The 18,161-nt window shown below is 37.8% G+C and overlaps 1 protein-coding gene across 5 annotated transcripts in view; it reads right to left on the reverse strand.

Moving 5' to 3' along the window:
• Positions 1–18,161, reverse strand: part of RBFOX1 (RNA binding fox-1 homolog 1) — a 363,548-nt gene that overhangs the window by 257,278 nt on the left and 88,109 nt on the right. For all 5 annotated transcript variants that reach the window (XM_040440370.1, XM_040440372.1, XM_040440369.1 and 2 more), the window contains exon 3: positions 2,787–2,930. In XM_040440370.1, coding sequence (XP_040296304.1) covers positions 2,787–2,930 — 144 coding nt within the window. The remainder of the gene's footprint in view (positions 1–2,786; positions 2,931–18,161) is intronic.

Consider the following 18,161-nt stretch of genomic DNA (forward strand, 5'->3'; position numbering starts at 1 on the left):
AAAAGTGGCCTGGTCTTTCAGGGTGTTTAAGCACTGGGGGCTGAGGTGGTTAAGAAATGAAGGTCAGTCAGTCAGCCGAAAAATTGGGAAAACTTTGAAAGTAAGGGCTATTTGACCATGAAGGAGAGTGATGGGGTGCTGCACCAGATGACCTGGCCTCCACAGTCACCGGACCTGAACCCAATCGAGATGGTTTGGGGTGAGCTGTACCGCAGAGTGAAGGCAAAAGGGCCAACAAGTGCTAAGCATCTCTGGGAGCTCCTTCAAGACTGTTGGAAGACCATTTCAGGGGACTACCTCTTGAAGCTCATCAAGAGAATGCCAAGAGAATTTGAAGAACCTAGAATATGACATATTTTCAGTTGTTTCACACTTGTTTGTTATGTATATAATTCCACATGTGTTAATTCATAGTTTTGATGCCTTCATAGTCATGAAAATAAAGAAAACTTTTTGAATGAGAAGGTGTGTCCAAACTTTTGGTCTGGACTGTATGTTGGAAGTTTTTGTCTGATTTTCTGCAGCTGAAGAACATTTTACATGTTATCATTTATGCAGAATAACATAACATTAAAAGTGTAATTAAAAGTTATTAAATATGGTGAATTGTCAAAAGCTATTTATATTAACATATATTTCAAATTTTGAAATTATTAGGTACAAAGGTACAGTTGGAAGGAATAATTTTTTCATTCATGGTGATTTTCATATGCAATGAGACCAGTGTATGGTAAAGCCGTAACAAAGAAACAACGTATCACAGATACTTAAAGAGAACCTGAAACCTGTCCTGACATGTCTGTTTAGAAACTGCTTGCATTCCCCATGAAATTACAATTCTGGACCATCTATTCTTACAGCTATCTGTTGTGCCATTCATCAATTACTCCTGCTAAAAGTTACCATATGAAGGAATTGCTATCAGTTTGCAGTGGAGGTCCAGATGGGTCTTACCAGTTGAGGAGGGTGTCCCTGCAAAGTCTGACACTGGCAGCGCTGATTGGATTGTGTCAGCGTGTACAAGAACATCACCCCAATCTGGACCTTAATTCCAAACTTATAGTATATAATTCAAGACTTCCATCGGGAGTAATAGATGAATGGCACACAACACAGATCCATAAGTAGGGATGAGCAAAGCGAGCTTCGCTCAAAACTTCATTTTATTGCTGTATGGAGATCAGTCTCTGTACAGCATTAAAATGTATAGGCTCTGTTGAGGTGAATAATTTCAGCATTTGATTATTAAACTTGAAAACCATTTTAAAATGTTAGCCAAAGTCGGCTTTGATATTGACTGGTACCTGTTTTAAAATGATTTTGAAGTTGAACAATCAAATCCCATAGTTTTTCACTGAAGTCCCGTGAGACTTCAGTGACAGCACATTTTTTATTTTAATTCTGTACAAAGATTAATCTCGATAAAGCATTAAAACAAAGTTTTGAGTGAATCGACTTTGGATCTAGATTCGATAGCTCACTTCACTAATCCCTAGTCATAAGAATAAATGCTCCAGAATTGTTATTATATAGGGAATACAAGCTGTTTCTAAAACAGACATGTCAGGAGAGGTGACAGGTCCTCTTTTCCAACAATTTGTAAAATCTTATCATTTCATGGAAGCCTTATTTTTTATATTAAAAGATGCAAGAAGGACCAAACACACTTGGTTTCCCTAAATTTGTGGGTGTCTACATGCTATACTTGCTAAATATGTATGCTAGATATCTACTCAATCAACTCTCCTTTTGGGCTGTTATTTAGATGTGTTGCTTTTATGTTAAAACACGGATCTGGCTTATATCTGTAAATATAGTGTATGCATGTTTTAAAAATTTTGAATACATTACTATTTTATTGATTTTCCTTACAATCCTTTTACCTCTCATTTCTTAGATTTTAAAGGACAAAAAAAAAATTGGTTAAGATTGAAATATGTGTAGTAAAGCAGAGTTTGTCAATACAGAAAATCCAAATGTACACATCCCTGGATGATATTGTGATGTGTTATTTGTGGTTTTCTGTAGTTTACTTCAAGTCAAAGAACTGTAGAGCAAACCAAAGGAAAATGGATAGACTTGGCCATTAGGAAATAAATGTTTGTGACTTTGCACCAACTACCTCAAACAAAGTCAACACCCCTTTTTAATTATCTTAAATAAACTGGAAAATTGGCAATTGAGAGGTAACCTTATAAGCCTGAAATGTGAAGGGATTGTAAAGCTTTTACAATTATCCCAAGCTTTACTGAACTGACTTGGAGTCTATTGGAATTAAATCTAGATAGCACATAGTTGGATTTTCTAGGACATCCAGGAGATTTAATCTTGTAGCTAATGAAATCTTCAAGAATTGATTTAGAAGCAGTTGTCAACCTTATGCGCAGGTGTAAAATTCCATCAGTCAGCTGCTATAATACATCACCTCTACACTAACAAGTTAAAGGCTATGCATGGGGTTGCTTCTTGATGAATCCTGAAGTAATTGTATCATGGGGGACCCATTGATTTAATTTTCCTGCTTTAAATGCTGATTAAAGGAACAAAAAAGTAAACTAATAGGCCATTACTGTCTAGCGAGATAAAACTTAGGTAGTGTTTCTACGTATTGAAGTTCTCACATTTTCCCACTAGAATAACAGGTTGATTATATATGACCTACCTTATGGCAGAATTATTCGCTCAGAGAGTGGAAATGTTTTTTTTATAGACATATCTCACATTTTTGATCCTAAATGCACACATTGATATCATTACTTTAAAAAATATATATTATTTTTACTTACCCCAAACATTTGTCTAAGGTCTGGATCTCTAAATCTGAAAGGAATATTTGAAACATGAAGTCTCTTCGGCTGTGTTTTGTTTTCTGTATTTTCGGAAGACTGTGTCTGTTGTTGTCCGTCAGTCTGTGCTGACTCATCTGTTTGCTGTAATGTGAAAACATATATTGAACTAAATTATTATGAATTGTTATTATCGCTATAAACAGTAGACCAAATAAAGTGACTGCAGAATATGGAATATTTGTATTATTGTAAATAATACCAGGATGAGAACAGAATTGTAGCTTCTAAAAATATTTTAAGGCACTTATCACTGATGCCCCAATTGTCATCTACACCTTGCACAATCATAATATCACCATTGTTATTTTCACACTGAACATTTCTGCATTTTATTTTATCTGTGATTGTTTTGGGTGTTTGTTATTCAGTTACATCTTTGAGAGAATTTTTGATATGACTCAACATGACTTCTTACACTTCAATGTTCCTCATTAATAGAGATGAGCTTATTGATTTTAAACTAATCAGATTAGTCCTAAACATTTGTGAAAAATCAGGGAAAACTTCCAAATCTTTGTTGATTCGATTTGGGCGAATTTGGCGGAGAGAGAGAAAAAATTATTAAGTTAAAAAATTTAAAAAAAGTGAGAAACAAGGAAAAAAAATACTTATAGCCATAAAATTTTTATTTGATGTTACTAATGTTATCTTAGAGTAAAAGAGATTGAAAGGGGTCAGATAAAGTCCTAAGAGCCGCCAGAGTGTCATATACAAAATTTCCAGGCCAATTGGAGCACTTTGAAGTCAGGTAGAATCGATTCACACTTGAGTGATTCGCTCATCTCTACTTGTGAGTTAAAAAGTTTTTGGTTCCTTCAATATGAAAAATACAATTGAATTATAAGAGGAAAAAAAATGTATATTATACAAAATGGATAATAAGTACATTACAAAACTAGTCATACCTACTGTAAGTAGAACAGCTTCAATAGTTCAATATTTATCATTTGTTTCAATAATGCCTCATCCCAATTTTTTTGCCATTTGGCAATAATCCATTTGTGAGATTATGTGCAGTTCCCTATGAAGCCTTATTTATCTTTCTAAGAGATTAGAAGCATTTACATAAGTGCTAAATTACACAATTATACAATTACACACAGTAACAGGTTTTACTATGGAGAATCTGCCAACTTCAGAGAATATCTATTTTGTTGTATCATTTGCATCCATATTTAATGTAACTATAACTCTGATCTGATATAATTACAGTGCAAACTCATATTTTACTTATCGCAGGTTTTCTTTTATCAATCATTGCCAACATTTACCAGCTGGCTTTACATTCAAAATTATATATTTACACTGTAATATGATTAAAATAATAATTTAATAAGAGTTCTTAGATCTAAGATTATATGTAACACTTTTATAAGATGTGCAATTACTTTTATCTATATAAACTCCTCAATATTAAAACTGCAACATCAAGAAAGATTAGTTGTAAGGTTATGCAAACTGAGGAAGAACAAGGTGCCGCTAACCTGCATATGATCATATTTTCAAGGTCTGAGCTTCAATCTATAGCTAGTGGAAGGGGCATAAAAGCCAGGTTTAAGAAAACATTTTAGCCAGGAGAGATTTTTAAATAGGATAACGCAAGGCTGCATGTTGGTTGTGTTACCGTGGGCGGCCTATATGGCCTAAATGCTCTACCATGGCTTACAGCCTCTCAGGACTTGTCTCCCATACATCACATCTGGGACGTCATTGGTTAACAATTGCAAAGGGAGTTGCCAGCAGCTGAACTTGATGATTTGCATGGCCAAATGCATTTAGAGTGGCAGAACATTCCTCAGTCAACCAATAATAACCTCAATGATAGCATGCTAAGCTATGTAAGTGCAGATGTATTTCTGCATATGGTGGCGCTCATACTTGATATGGAATAAACTGAGATGGCAATTTCAATGTTAGCGAGTATATATAGTATAGGGTAGAAGTTTGTGTTCCCCAGCCCTACCAGGAGGCTCTGGTGCCTGTATAAGTTACCCCTCGACTCAAGTAAAAAAAAAAACATATGTCACTGCAAGCCTGATTCACACGCTTGCCATAGAAGAAGCAAGAAAAAGTACAGATAATAGACTGACATCTAGCATTTAGTGTTGAGAGCGAATCGAAGTTAACGAATTGGAATTCGACCTGAAATTCCGGAAAAGTTTGATTCACCAATTGTCATGCATGCTGACATGTACGTCATCACGCTGTAACCACATCATCACGCTGGGCGGGGGCATGGTGAGTAGTGATGAGCGGCATAGGCAATATTCATTTACGCGATATTTTGCTAATTTTTTCCATAATATTCACAAAAAATTTGCAAATTCTATAATTCGTGATCTCCAGTTATTATTTTCGCGATTGCACAAATCGGCACAAATGATGCACATATTTTTTGCACAATGCATACAACTTCACATTTTATCAGGTCTGCATAGATATTACTGATTGGTGCACCAAGTATTGTTGTAACATCACAGCACTATGTCTGTATCATGTATGTATGGACAGCAGAGAAACAGTAATTCCTATCACACTACCTAACACCCTGCACTAGAACCATCAGCTACACTATATCACAATCTAACCTACACTGACTCCCACTAACTATCTGTATTATATATATGAGCTAACTAACTATCTAACGTAATTGGATAAGGATCCAGATGAAAGCACAGAGCACAGCAATGTCACTGCTCTCTGTCAGGACTGCAAAAAAACAGCAGAAAATGGCTGCTGGGGAATTTCTTATATAGTAAAGGGGTAGGCAACTTACCTATTGGTTGCTAGGGATGTTGCTAAGCTCTGACAAAGATATTGCAGCCTTCTCATTGGCCCACAAGCAAGAAGGGAGGTTGCTGATGATAAAAAAAATCTAGAATATTCGCGATTACAAATATATAGCACTATATTCTACATCTTCGCAAATTCTTGAAGCGCAAATATTCGCGATAAAAATTTGGGATTAGAATATTTGCGATCAACACTAGTGGTGAGGTCAAAACGCTCGAGAATCGGCATGTTTTCTTCAATCAAGATGGCCGCAACGGCATCTCCACGATCAAATGGATAAGATGAGTATGTATTTTTTTTGTTTTAACCCCTGATTAATCCCCTGATATGTGACTGAATGTGACTGGCTGAATTTCACTCTCAGATGCTGCAGTCAACTTTGAACGTGGCATCTGAACTGTTAAATGAGAGATCACTGTTCCCCATCATTGCACCTGCTCCATACAATGGAATACGACTAGAGGATGTTTGGAACCAGGTCAGAAATGTGACTGCAAATTAAAGGAAACCTTTTTAGTTATGTATTTTCCAAAGACCTAAACAAATCTTTTGACAGATAAAAGTGTTCTTTAGAAAATACCTGAGTAATATTATTTTTCCCTGACATGTTCCTATTCACAATATCTTATGAATAGGTAATATTCAGTATACATACGTCCCCTCCCCATAAATATGTTGATAACTGTATTACATTTTAATGTCTATCTATCTATCTATCTATCTATCTATCTATCTATCTATCTATCTAATCTATCTATTCATCTATCTCATTTACATAATAATATATTTGAATTATGCACTATTTTGTATAGACTGATCGTTTCTTACGTTTGTCTTGGTGATTATGCTGTCAGTGCATTTTGTACTACTTGAAGTGGAACACATCATTTGTCATTTCATCAAAAAGGTCATGTCCACTCATTTTCTGCATGACTCTCTACAGATCTACTGGTGTGCTGTTGAGATTAACTTTCTAATTTAAAAACCCAGACAAACAAGTATTTATATTAGAACATTATTGATGAGAAATGTCTGGGGAGCTCTGGCTACAGTATTAGCCAGTCATCGAGCAGCCACTGTGACAAGAAAATCACTTAAGCATAGGCATAGGGAGTCTATTTTTTGGAGAAATAAAACAATGACATGATCTATCTATGTAACTTAATATAGTTTTATATTACATATTGATACTCTAGATAAGGGGTACTCAAGAGCTTTTTGTAAAGGGCCATATACCTGAGTTGCTACAGAGTGAAGGTCCAAGAGGCCCCCACACGTTAAATACTCATAGTCTTTCCTTGTTTAGTGATTGCCTGACTGTTATGCCCCTAGATGTCCCCCTTCACAGGGTTGTGCTCTCTTAGATGACCCCCAACATTTATGCTCCCTTATAGTTATGCCCCCTTTACTGGCTCTCTCACAGTTATGCCCCCATTGTTGACCCCCACACACTCATGCCCCCTAAATAGCCCCTTCACAATTATGCTTCCTTAGATGGTTTCCCTCACAGAGTTGTGCCTCCAGTTTTAATACTTGTCTACCCACATTCTCATGATAGAGCGGAGCACGTCTGCTCTGCTGTGTGCTGCGCTGTCTGTGGTTGAGCACAGCAGGTGTACTGACATCACTACATCATGCCGGTTTGCACTGAACTACAGGTAGCAGGGGGATGTTGAAGCAGGAGGATGATGGTTCCCTTCTTCACCATTGTATTTAACTTTATCCATGTCCTGAAGACATACAGAGGTTGGGACAGTTGGCAACCATGGTCCGCATTTGGACTGTGGTCTGCCAGTTGAGTACCCATGCACTAGATGCTAATTTGCAGTGTTTTAAAATACAATTTTGCTAACTGAGTTGATGTTAAAATAATAATTTGTATTGCTTTACTGAAGTGATCTTTCTGATCGTCAACCCGGGATTCTCCAACTGTTGCAAAACTAAAACTCGCATCATGGCCACAGGCTGGGGAACATGGCTCTGCTACATCTACAATGGAAAAGGGAACAATGGAACAACTTTCCAAATAGCTTAAAGAGCTGAAAAACACATATGTTTGTATCTACAACTAGAACTGGCTTCTCTTCATCCTTGGAGAAGATTTACTGTTTCCATTCACATAAAATAAAATAAATAGCTGAGCACTGCACATGGATATCTCTGGTAGTGCCATAGAAAATGAATGGAGCATCAGCATCTTTGCTAAACCTGCTGCTCCATTAATTTGGGGAATGGGACTCTTGTTCTCTGATATTACTTCAGCATTTTGTGTCTAGGGAATAAGATCGTATTGTAGGAAAACTCTTTTAAGGTACATTCTTTGTAGAAAGCAATATAAAGGTATGTGCAGGCATGCACAGTTCCTTCCCTGAGGCTGATGCTAGCCTCAGGGAAGGAACACTATGCCGGCACTGCGCATCGCGAGATTATGGTGATCTAACTGTGAGCAAGGAGGAGATTTGGAGGATGCAGGCGGTGCTGGGCTCCTTCACAGGGGAACGTGGCTGGGCTCCAAGAAGGTTGGTACAGCCCCTTGGGCACCTTACCAGGCTCATTTACATATCTCTAAAATAATTTTTTTAACACAATAAAAGGACACAGCGCTATGGGACAGGTATATTGCGGACATGCTAGCGGCGATCTAGCCGCGCATGTCCGCAGCTCTATAGGCTAAAACGAGGTGACATAATCCCTTTAATGCACTTACAGAAGCAGTGTCATTAAGATGAACCTAACCTGGGTTCTTTTAAATGTCTTCAAGTAAATTATGTTTGTTAAATACACAGTGTAATCCAGCGCTGTCATATATTAATTATTAGTTTCTCCATTCGTTATGATTAGCTGCTCTTCCGCGGCCTTTAGTTCCTGTGTAAATTACTGGTCTACATGCACACCATGACTCTTTGCAATTAACAACGCATTTATGCTCTCTGCATCAACTCTGGAAAACACAGTGACCTGGTTTAGACCTGATTTTCTAGGCCTTCTATAATTAATTGTTTACCTTGCTGTTCTCTCATACTTTCATCTCAGATTCTGTAATCAATAAATAAATAAATAAATATTGTGTGTGAACATTTTAATTTTCACATTTATTTCACATAATATTTCCAGTTTAACTATTAAACATATTGTCTAATAAAGAAAATAATGGCTCTAGATCTATAATTTAAGAAGGTAAAAAAAAAATAGACAGAAATGTTTGTGCTATGTGATTAGTGGCATACTGAATTAGAGATAAAGCCTGAATTAAGTATTCCTAAGACCATTTTATAATTTCTTTGCATTGGCGCCTTGTACCTGCCACTGCCCTGCTCCTCCTTGTGGACACAGAAGCCACACTACTTACACAGCTGGCTTCCTCAGTCAGCCAGCAGTCCGGTTTCGTTAGCTCTACTCCCCTAGCATCCCTTATGTCTTCTGCAGGCTGCAGTTTCATTCTATGGTTTCATTCACCCTACTCCCCCAGCATCTCTTGTGTCATCTGCAGGCTGTGGCCTGTGTTCCTTGTGTGGGCCTCTTGTCCTATAGAGCACCCATGCTTGTTTCTGTCCTCTTAAAAGACAAGTATATGCACAACCAAATTCTTCTCCAGCCTATAGCTGTCCACTACTGTGTAGTTAATGCAGCTTCCTCACTGGGAGGGTACCTGAAGCTTTAAGTTCCTAGTCTCTAATTAATAGTGAAGGTGTGTTATTCTGTCAGAAAACCATATACCAAAGTTCTGTCTGACAACCAACTCTCATTCTCAGCAATTTGCCCTGACCTTAGTCTGTTTCCCATATTGCTCCTTTGCTGTCAGCCCTGACCTCAGGCTTGTTTCTCAGAAATGTTTGAACTCTGTCTACCCTAAACTTGGTCTGTTTCCTTACTATGAACCTTACCTTACCTGGCCCCTTGTTGCATACAGCATACAGCAGAGAGCAGGAAGAGAGAATGGAACAGCATGTGCGCACTGTGTCCCATCTCCTCAAACAGCTGATCGGCGGGGGTGCAAGGTGTCAAACCTCCACCGATCTGATATTGATAACGTAGCCTGAGAATAGGTCATCAATATAAAAAAGCCTGGAGAACGTCTAAACAACATCCTGTATATAAATTCTATGTAAATGCTTATTTTAACATCCCAGCAATTTGACTTTTTTCTCTTTAATGAATAGCAACATAGTAACATAGTAACAACATAGCAACATAGTACATAAGGCCGAAAAAAGACATTTGTCCATCCAGTTCGGCCTGTTATCCTGCAAGTTGATCCAGAGGAAGGCAAAAAAAAAACTGTGAGGTAGAAGCCAATTTTCCTCACTTTAGGGGAATAAAAAATTCCTTCCCGATTCCAATCAGGCAATCAGAATAACTTCCTGGACCAACGACCCCTCTCTTGTAGCTATAGCCTGTAATATTATTACGCTCCAGAAACACATCCAGGCCCCTCTTGAATTCCTCTATTGTACTCACCATCACCACCTCCTCAGGCAGAGAGTTCCATAGTCTCACTGCTCTTACCGTAAAGAATCCTTTTCTATGTTTGTGTATAACTCCAGCAAACTTCTAAATTAATCTACTTTGTTTCTATATATAAAAAAAATTGCAATAAGTAACAAAAAAGTCTATTTCGTAGACACCAAATGCTCCAATCAAGCTATTTCATGAGGAGAAAAGCATGTGAATTTTGTCTAGGCACAATATGATTAAGTTGACAATATTATGTGAGCAACGCTTGAGTACCCACTGTGCTGTACTTTTGACCAAATTGATTTGTGTAATGAACACTTGCTCTGTCTCTTCTCTAAGCTTGAATAGGGCTCTTGATTTAACCAGTAATGCTGGAAGCCAAGTGAATTTACAGCCCCCACAGTCATTCTCACTCAATGTGAAGAGAATAGCAGCAGCCTTACAGGAGCAAAGCATAATTCAATACATTCTGCTATAAGCAGAGAAAATAATATCACACAGCTCTGCAATATACCTATTTGATATGATTTGTAAACCTGATAAAAAAGCAATCGAGAAAAGTTCAGGGCACAAATATATGAGTCCTGAGAAAAATATGAGTACATTGAATGTGTATAAAGCTGAGGAATATCATGCATATTAATTCAGATTCATACATCCGGCACCTTTATTACCAGCTTTCTAGTTCTTTCCGCTATAGCATAGATACTTTTGTTGTAGGAGTGGATACTCTACTGTTCAGAAAGTTTCCCACTGCTATTGAATGTGGCATCTTTCCCGTATATTTGCAAACTTTGAATAAATATCCTTAGAAGCTTAAACCACATGTTCACTAGTTCTCTAATAGTGTCTGTGTTACAATCTGGTCCCCCAGAGACTGCAGCTGTGCAATTGTGTGGGTATGACAGGGTGGCATATTGGTTAAGAAGTTGTTTTTCACCCATAGATGTTGGATATCCCACAGAGCATAGCAGTCTGTGTAGTATTGTTCTATATGAAGAAAATGATGTGACGTTTTAGCCACATTTATTAAAATTCTGTTGATTTCATTCAATTGAGTATCCTCTGGATCGGTCATCAGTATCTTATTGGTGGTGGTCCGACACTTGGGACCCCTGCCGATCAGAGGATAGTTCATCAGTAGACAAGTCTTGGAAAACTCCTATATGTATGAAGCTATCTATAAAGCCACCCTGAAAAATGTGTTTAAAGGGGTTTTCTATGATTACCATGGTTTTTAACAGATATGGTCATGTACTTGCTTACATCATATACATCTTCCCTATGTTTTTTTTTTTTTTTGCATAAACTCTCTTGTCCTGTTTTTTCAAATAATCCCTCTGGTTTCTTTGTAATCTGTATGTTGCACTTCCTGTTGCTCTATCCAATAAACCCATGATGCACTTGTCCTTTCTCTGTAATGGCTCCAGCACTGCCCTTAATAATCCTTAGCTAGTTTATAGCCCCTCCCACCCAGCTGGTTACATAGACACTCCCCTATCTCTGCCCCTAAGCACACTCAGCTAGTTTATAGCTCCTCCTACCTAGCTAGTCACATAGATACTCCTCTATCACTGCCCCAATAATGCCCAGCTAGTTTATAGCCCCTCCCACCCAGCTAGTTACATAGGTACTCCCCTATCACTGCCCCTAACCACACCCAGCTAATTTATAGCTCCTCCTACCCATCTAGTTACATAGACACCGCCCTATCACTGCCCCTAACTGCCCCATAGACACTGCCGTATCACTGCCCCTAACACCCAGCTAGTTATATAGACACTCCCCTATCACTGCCCCTAACCACTCCCAGCTAGTTTATTGCTCCTCCCACCCAGCTAGTTACATAGACAGTCTCTAATCACTGGCCCAGTTGCTGCTTTGGCAAGTCTATGGACATAACTTTACAGAAAATAAGAAAGAGCTGCATGGACCTGATCATGTGACCATAGATCAGAACTGACCATAAGAGGAATAAGATGACTTATATTAGGGCTCATTTACATAGGCAGATAAGAGTGCTTACTGACGAGATAGCAAGTCAATTGTTCTTCTTTTACTTCTATTTACACATAATTATCATCAGTATGTTCGGGCAATCAATCATTTGCATGATCCCCATGGAGTTTACATTTTTAAGGCAGTATGCTTCCTGTTTTCCCAACAATCAATGATTTTCATTTTAGTGTAAAAGATATGATCAATGACAAATGAGCATTTGCTTATTTGTTATTTGATTGGCAGGCATTAGAGATGAGCCAATTTCCTAAAATTGGTTTGGGTCCAAATTGGCCAAGAAATATGATCCTAGAACAAATCGCTTCTACACAAATTGAAAGTGCTTTGAAAGTCTCTCTCCTCCGTCTGGAAAAATTATCCAAAATCAAATCTCAAGAAATTCTAATTCTAACGATTCAGATTTTCTGAAAAATTTGGTTGAATATTGAGACTAAAGAGTTAATTTTCTCATCTGTAGCAGACAGGTTTACACTAGGCAATAATTAGGATCAACTGTTTTCAGCCATTTATCACCAAGCGTATAATTATTTATGTATCTCTTAGACCCAGGCTTGTTTGATTACATGTAGCAAAAAAGTCCAAATGGATCCAGCGAGTGAAATTAATGATTCTTTATTTCTTCATTTAAAAAATGTATAAGCAAGTAATCCTCCTGCATAAAATCAACACATTTCAACCATAAGAGATGTCTTCTTCATGGATTCATACTATGGATACATGAAGAAGACCTGTCTTATGGTTGAAATGCGTTGATTTTTTTCAGGAGGATTACTTGTTTATACAGTCAGGTCCATAAATATTGGGACACAATTCTAACATTTCTGGCTGTATACACCATCACAATGGATTTGAAATGAAACGAACAAGATGTGCTTTAACTGCAGACTGTCAGCTTTAATTTGAGGGTATTTACATCCAAATCAGGCGAACGGTTTAGGAATTAGAACAGTTTGCATATGTGCCTCCCTCTTGTCAAGGGACCAAAAGTAATGTGACAATTGGCTTCTCAGCTTTTCCATGGCCAGGTGTGTGTTATTCCCTAATTATCCCAATTATAATGAGCATATAAAAGGTCCAGAGTTCATTTCAAGTGTGCTATTTGCATTTGGAATCTGTTGCTGTCAACTCTCAAGATAAGACCCAAAGAGCTGTCACTATCAGTGAAGCAAGCCATCATTAGGCTGAAAAAACACAACAAACCCATCAGAGAGATAGCAAAAATATTAGGTGTGGCCAAAACAACTGTTTGGAACATTTTTAAAAAGAAGGTATGCACCGGTGAGCTCAGCAACATCAAAAGACCCGAAAGACCACGGAAAACAACTGTGGTGGATGACTGAAGAATTATTTCCCTGGTGAAGAAAACACCCTTCACAAGAGTTGGCCAGATCAAGAACACTCTCCAGGAGGTAGGTGTATGTGTGTCAAAGTCAACAATCAAGAGAAGACTTCACCAGAGTGAATACAGAGGGTTCACCACAAGATGTAAACCATTGGTGAGCCTCAAAAACAGGAAGGCCAGATTAGAGTTTTCCAAACGACATCTAAAAAAGCCTTCACAGTTCTGGAACAACATCCTATGGACAGATGAGACCAAGATCAACTTGTACCAGAGTAATGGGAAGAGAAGAGTATGGAGAAGGAAAGGAACTGCTCATGATCCTAAGCATAGCACCTCATCAGTGAAGCATGGTGGTGGTAGTGTCATGGCGTGGGCATGTATGGCTGCCAATGGAACTGGTTCTCTTGTATTTATTGATGATGTGACTGCTGACAAAAGCAGCAGGATGAATTCTGAAGTGTTTCGGGCAATATTATCTGCTCATATTCAGCCAAATGCTTTAGAACTCATTGGACGGCGCTTCACAGTGCAGATGGACAATGACCCAAAGCATACTGCAAAAGCAACCAAAGAGTTTTTTAAGGGAAAGAAGTGGAATGTTATGCAATGGCCAAGTCAATCACCTGACCTGAATCCGATTGAGCATGCATTTCACTTGCTGAAGACAAAACTGAAGGGAAAATGCCCCAAGAACAAGCAGGAACTGTAGACAGTTGCAGTAAAGGCCTGGCAGAGCATCACCAGGGATGAAACCCAGCGTCTGGTGATGTCTATGCGTTTAAGACTTCAGGCTGTAATTGACTGCAAAGGATTTGCAACCAAGTATTAAAAAGTGAAAGTTTGATTTATGATTATTATTTTGTCCCATTACTTTTGGTTCCTTAACAAGTGGGAGGCACATATGCAAACTGTTGTAATTCCTACACCTGATTTGTATGTAAATATCCTCAAATAAAGCTGACAGTCTGCAGTTAAAGCACATCTTGTTTGTTTCATTTCAAATCTATTGTGGTGGTGTATAGAAAAAAAAAATTTAGAATTGTGTTGATGTCCCAATATTTATGGATCTGACTGTATATTTTTTAAAGGAAGAAATAAAGAATTATTGATTTTACTCGCTGGATTCATTTTGACTTTTTTGCTGCATCTACATTGGGTGTGAACACAGCCCGGATCCGTGCAGAGCAGGTCAGAGCACCTTTACGATTTGAGAGCTGGACTTCATTCTACCTACGTTGCTTGATTACATCACTAGGTTTTTAAAAAGACAACTAATTGTGGGAACGGTAATTGTGAAGGACGTGGTAAAAGTATAAGTTTTCACTGCATAGGATTCAGAACACTTAGGGTAGGTTTAGATGTGGTGGAAAAACTTCTGTAAATTTCTTGAGTATACATACTTGTGTTGAGAGAATGTGGACTTCGATTCAAATTTCAGGATAAATTAGATTTTCCGCGAAGCCAAACTTCCTCGTGCTTCGAGGTAGCAAATCAATTTAACTTGAAAGAGTGTAAAATACAAACAAAAAAATTATACTTACCTGATCTATTTGCTTGCGATGGCCCAGCCGCCCCCATCTTGTTTGACAATCTCGCACAAAATCCTATGCGTGGTGACGTATGACATCAACTCGCTGGCTGGTGTGATGTCATCTCGGGCCGCATAAGATTTTGCGCCGGATCTTCAAGCAAGATGGTGGCAGCCGGCCGGTCGCGAGCAAATAGATTAGGTTAGTATGAATTTTTTGTATGTTTTTTTAAATGTTACACTCTGTTATTTACATCAGATACTGCAATCCTGTATGAATACAGCACCTGAGGGGTACAATGACGGGGTGCAGCCCAATGGTTCCCTGTCATTGCACTCACTACTTACAAAGAAATGCCCTTCATGGCAAAGTAATTTCTCTGTGTATTTTTTTGTAAAATTCTGCAGCCAAGTCAAATTTTCCAATAATTTGCTCATCTCTAATAAATATCGATGCAATAGAAATATCTAATGCAAATGTTACACATTATGGCGATTAAAAGTCCATTCAGCGGAGTGAGTCACCTGCTCTCTTAAGTTTTCAAAATTCTTACCACATAAACAAGAAAGTAAGAAGAAATGTTTCAGAGCTGCTGATGAAGTATGCAATTAACATCTGTTTCTAAATTAGCAACATATTTTCAATTGTCACACAATGAAATATTTGCCGTCCTTACAAATTATTTTATGCCACTTTTACATAATGTTTTCATTCAAAAACATGGAAACTATCATGTAAAGGACAATAAATTAACAAGTAACCTGCTGTTATGCTTTGAATCAAAGTAATGCAGATTTCACTTTTATATTGCTTAGATGTTATATTTATAACCGGTTAGACTGTTTTAAAAAATAAGCTTACTGTGTGTGCTGCGTATTATCTGACTGAGGGTGCGCTATGCCATCAAATCTGATTATGATATATGATAAATGAGAACGACTGCAGTGTGTGATAACAGAAAAAATAACAAATAAAACAGCAATGTATTCATGGAACTCTAAAATGCTAACTCGTCAGTGACAGCAAATTTTATTTCCACATTGATGACTGCTCTTTAAAAAGGAATAATTATAGTAATCGACATATTGGAAATTTTCCGTAATGTATTTTCTCCCTCCTCCCATTGTATGTGTAATTTCACGCTGGAGCTAAATAGGAGTGGTCCACTGTGTGTCGCACCTTATGCCCTTGTAAAAGCCCATATGGCCCCTGTAATAGCCCATACGGCCCCTGTTTTTGCCCACACGGCACAGGTAGGTTAGCGTTAGGTCCTGTGCCACTTTGAGATACCTTGACGGGGTGCGTGGGCTCCGGTATGTTCTTGATATAAGAATATATTGTTGAAAGTCTCATTTTAATATCAGTGTGAGGGTTTAGCCATATATTGTCAATTGCATTTACCATTGTAGTGCACCATTTTTTCTAATTTTCAGTTTTATATAGCCAATCACATCCACACATTTGGTTATCCTGTGTAGGATGTCTTTGTGGTACATGTGGTCCGCTGCAGGCATCCTCCATTGTATGCATTTTTGCTAGGGATTGCTGTTAGCAACAGACCACATGTGCAGGATTTTCTCCCCCTGTTAGAAATGCGCAACAGCATATGGGGTCTTGAGCATTTTATGCCTTTCAAGACCAATTTATTCTGTTATTCTGTTTGTAATGTCATTTCTCCCTATTATGAGTAAAGTAATTGCAAAATTCTGTTTACAGTGTAATAATCAATACATTTGATATATTAATTATAAAATTGAATGCAATTCAAATTTTAGCCATTAAAATTGCAGACCTCCCTCCCTGGTGTATAGGTTCAAAAGTTAAAGGGGTTATGCCATGATTGATGTAAAAAATGAAAAGCAGACATCATATAGTACGTCAATACCTTTCTAACAAAACTAGACCCAGTCCCATACCGCACATGGGTCCAGAGATTTCCACATTCACTGCTCCAATTTGTCTGCTAGATTTATTTCAGGCTGAAAGCTAAAAGGAGTGTCCTTTATGATATAACTCTCTCCGTGTAACTGTCACACCTTCTAACAGAACATATGGTTGGTGTCAGTTGAAGATTTAAACTGCACGTTTGACCAGCTCAGTGAGACGGACGAAAAATAAGGAAAAGAACAAACAGCAGGTGGCGCTTTACAGATACATTGAATGGCTCACTGGCTATACTAAATTTTTAATTACATGCAATTACAAATCCTACTCAACCTTTTTGTTGCACTGATATGCACTTTATAATGTACTCTATCATTGTCTAAATGTTACTATAAACTCTTGTTCCTGATAATTTGCCCAAGTCAATGTGTCGCCAATCACCTGCTATACTATAAAAATGTACATTTATTGTTTATGCAGCACATTAAATCATTGTGTCTGGACAGCAGTTTGTGCTGTATGAACAGTGATCTGCTGCCCAGAAGCATCTATGTGAGGATGAGCATTGGCAATATAGCCATTGCTTGTCCCCATAGAGCGGAGGTGATTTCCATCAGCAGCTATTTTATGGACAAGACCTCTGTGTGAACAGCACAATATACTTAGCAAACAAGGGAGCATACCTTAGTGAGTGCCATATGGTCATCTTACAAACAAATTGGTCAACAGAAATCAGAAAGTGGTCAACCCCTTTAACAAGCTCTGTCTCTAATGTCACCAGATGTAAGGCAGCTATCCTATACAGATGTAGCAACGCTACCGCTCCTATCACAATCGCGAAAGCGAAGAACGATAATGCAAGTAAAAATAGAAACTAAAAAATCTGAACGCAATTTACCTCTGTAACCAGCAGATAGCGCATAGAACTATTACATTCTAAGATTTGAACATACCTACAGACATTTTACAATGACCACACTAACACTTCAACTATTTTTAATTCTATCATTAATTTATTTTATAAACTATTAATCAAATTTTATAGTTTATATTTGTCCTACCATTTATAATTATTTTATTAAAGTTATTTTTATTTAAATACCTATTTATAACACAACACAAATTAACACACAGGCTATGTGCCAAAAGCCAGGTATAATGCAAGCCAGCACCTATTCAAAAAACAGGTAACCGGGATACCTTACAATGGCAGCCTGGTGCACTATGAGACATTTAAAACCATCTCTCATCTAACTGAGAGTCAGTAAGTCTCAATGTTGCCTGAGAACT

Source organism: Bufo bufo, chromosome 7 (genome assembly GCF_905171765.1).
Source record: "Bufo bufo chromosome 7, aBufBuf1.1, whole genome shotgun sequence".
Lineage (NCBI taxonomy): Eukaryota > Metazoa > Chordata > Amphibia > Anura > Bufonidae > Bufo > Bufo bufo.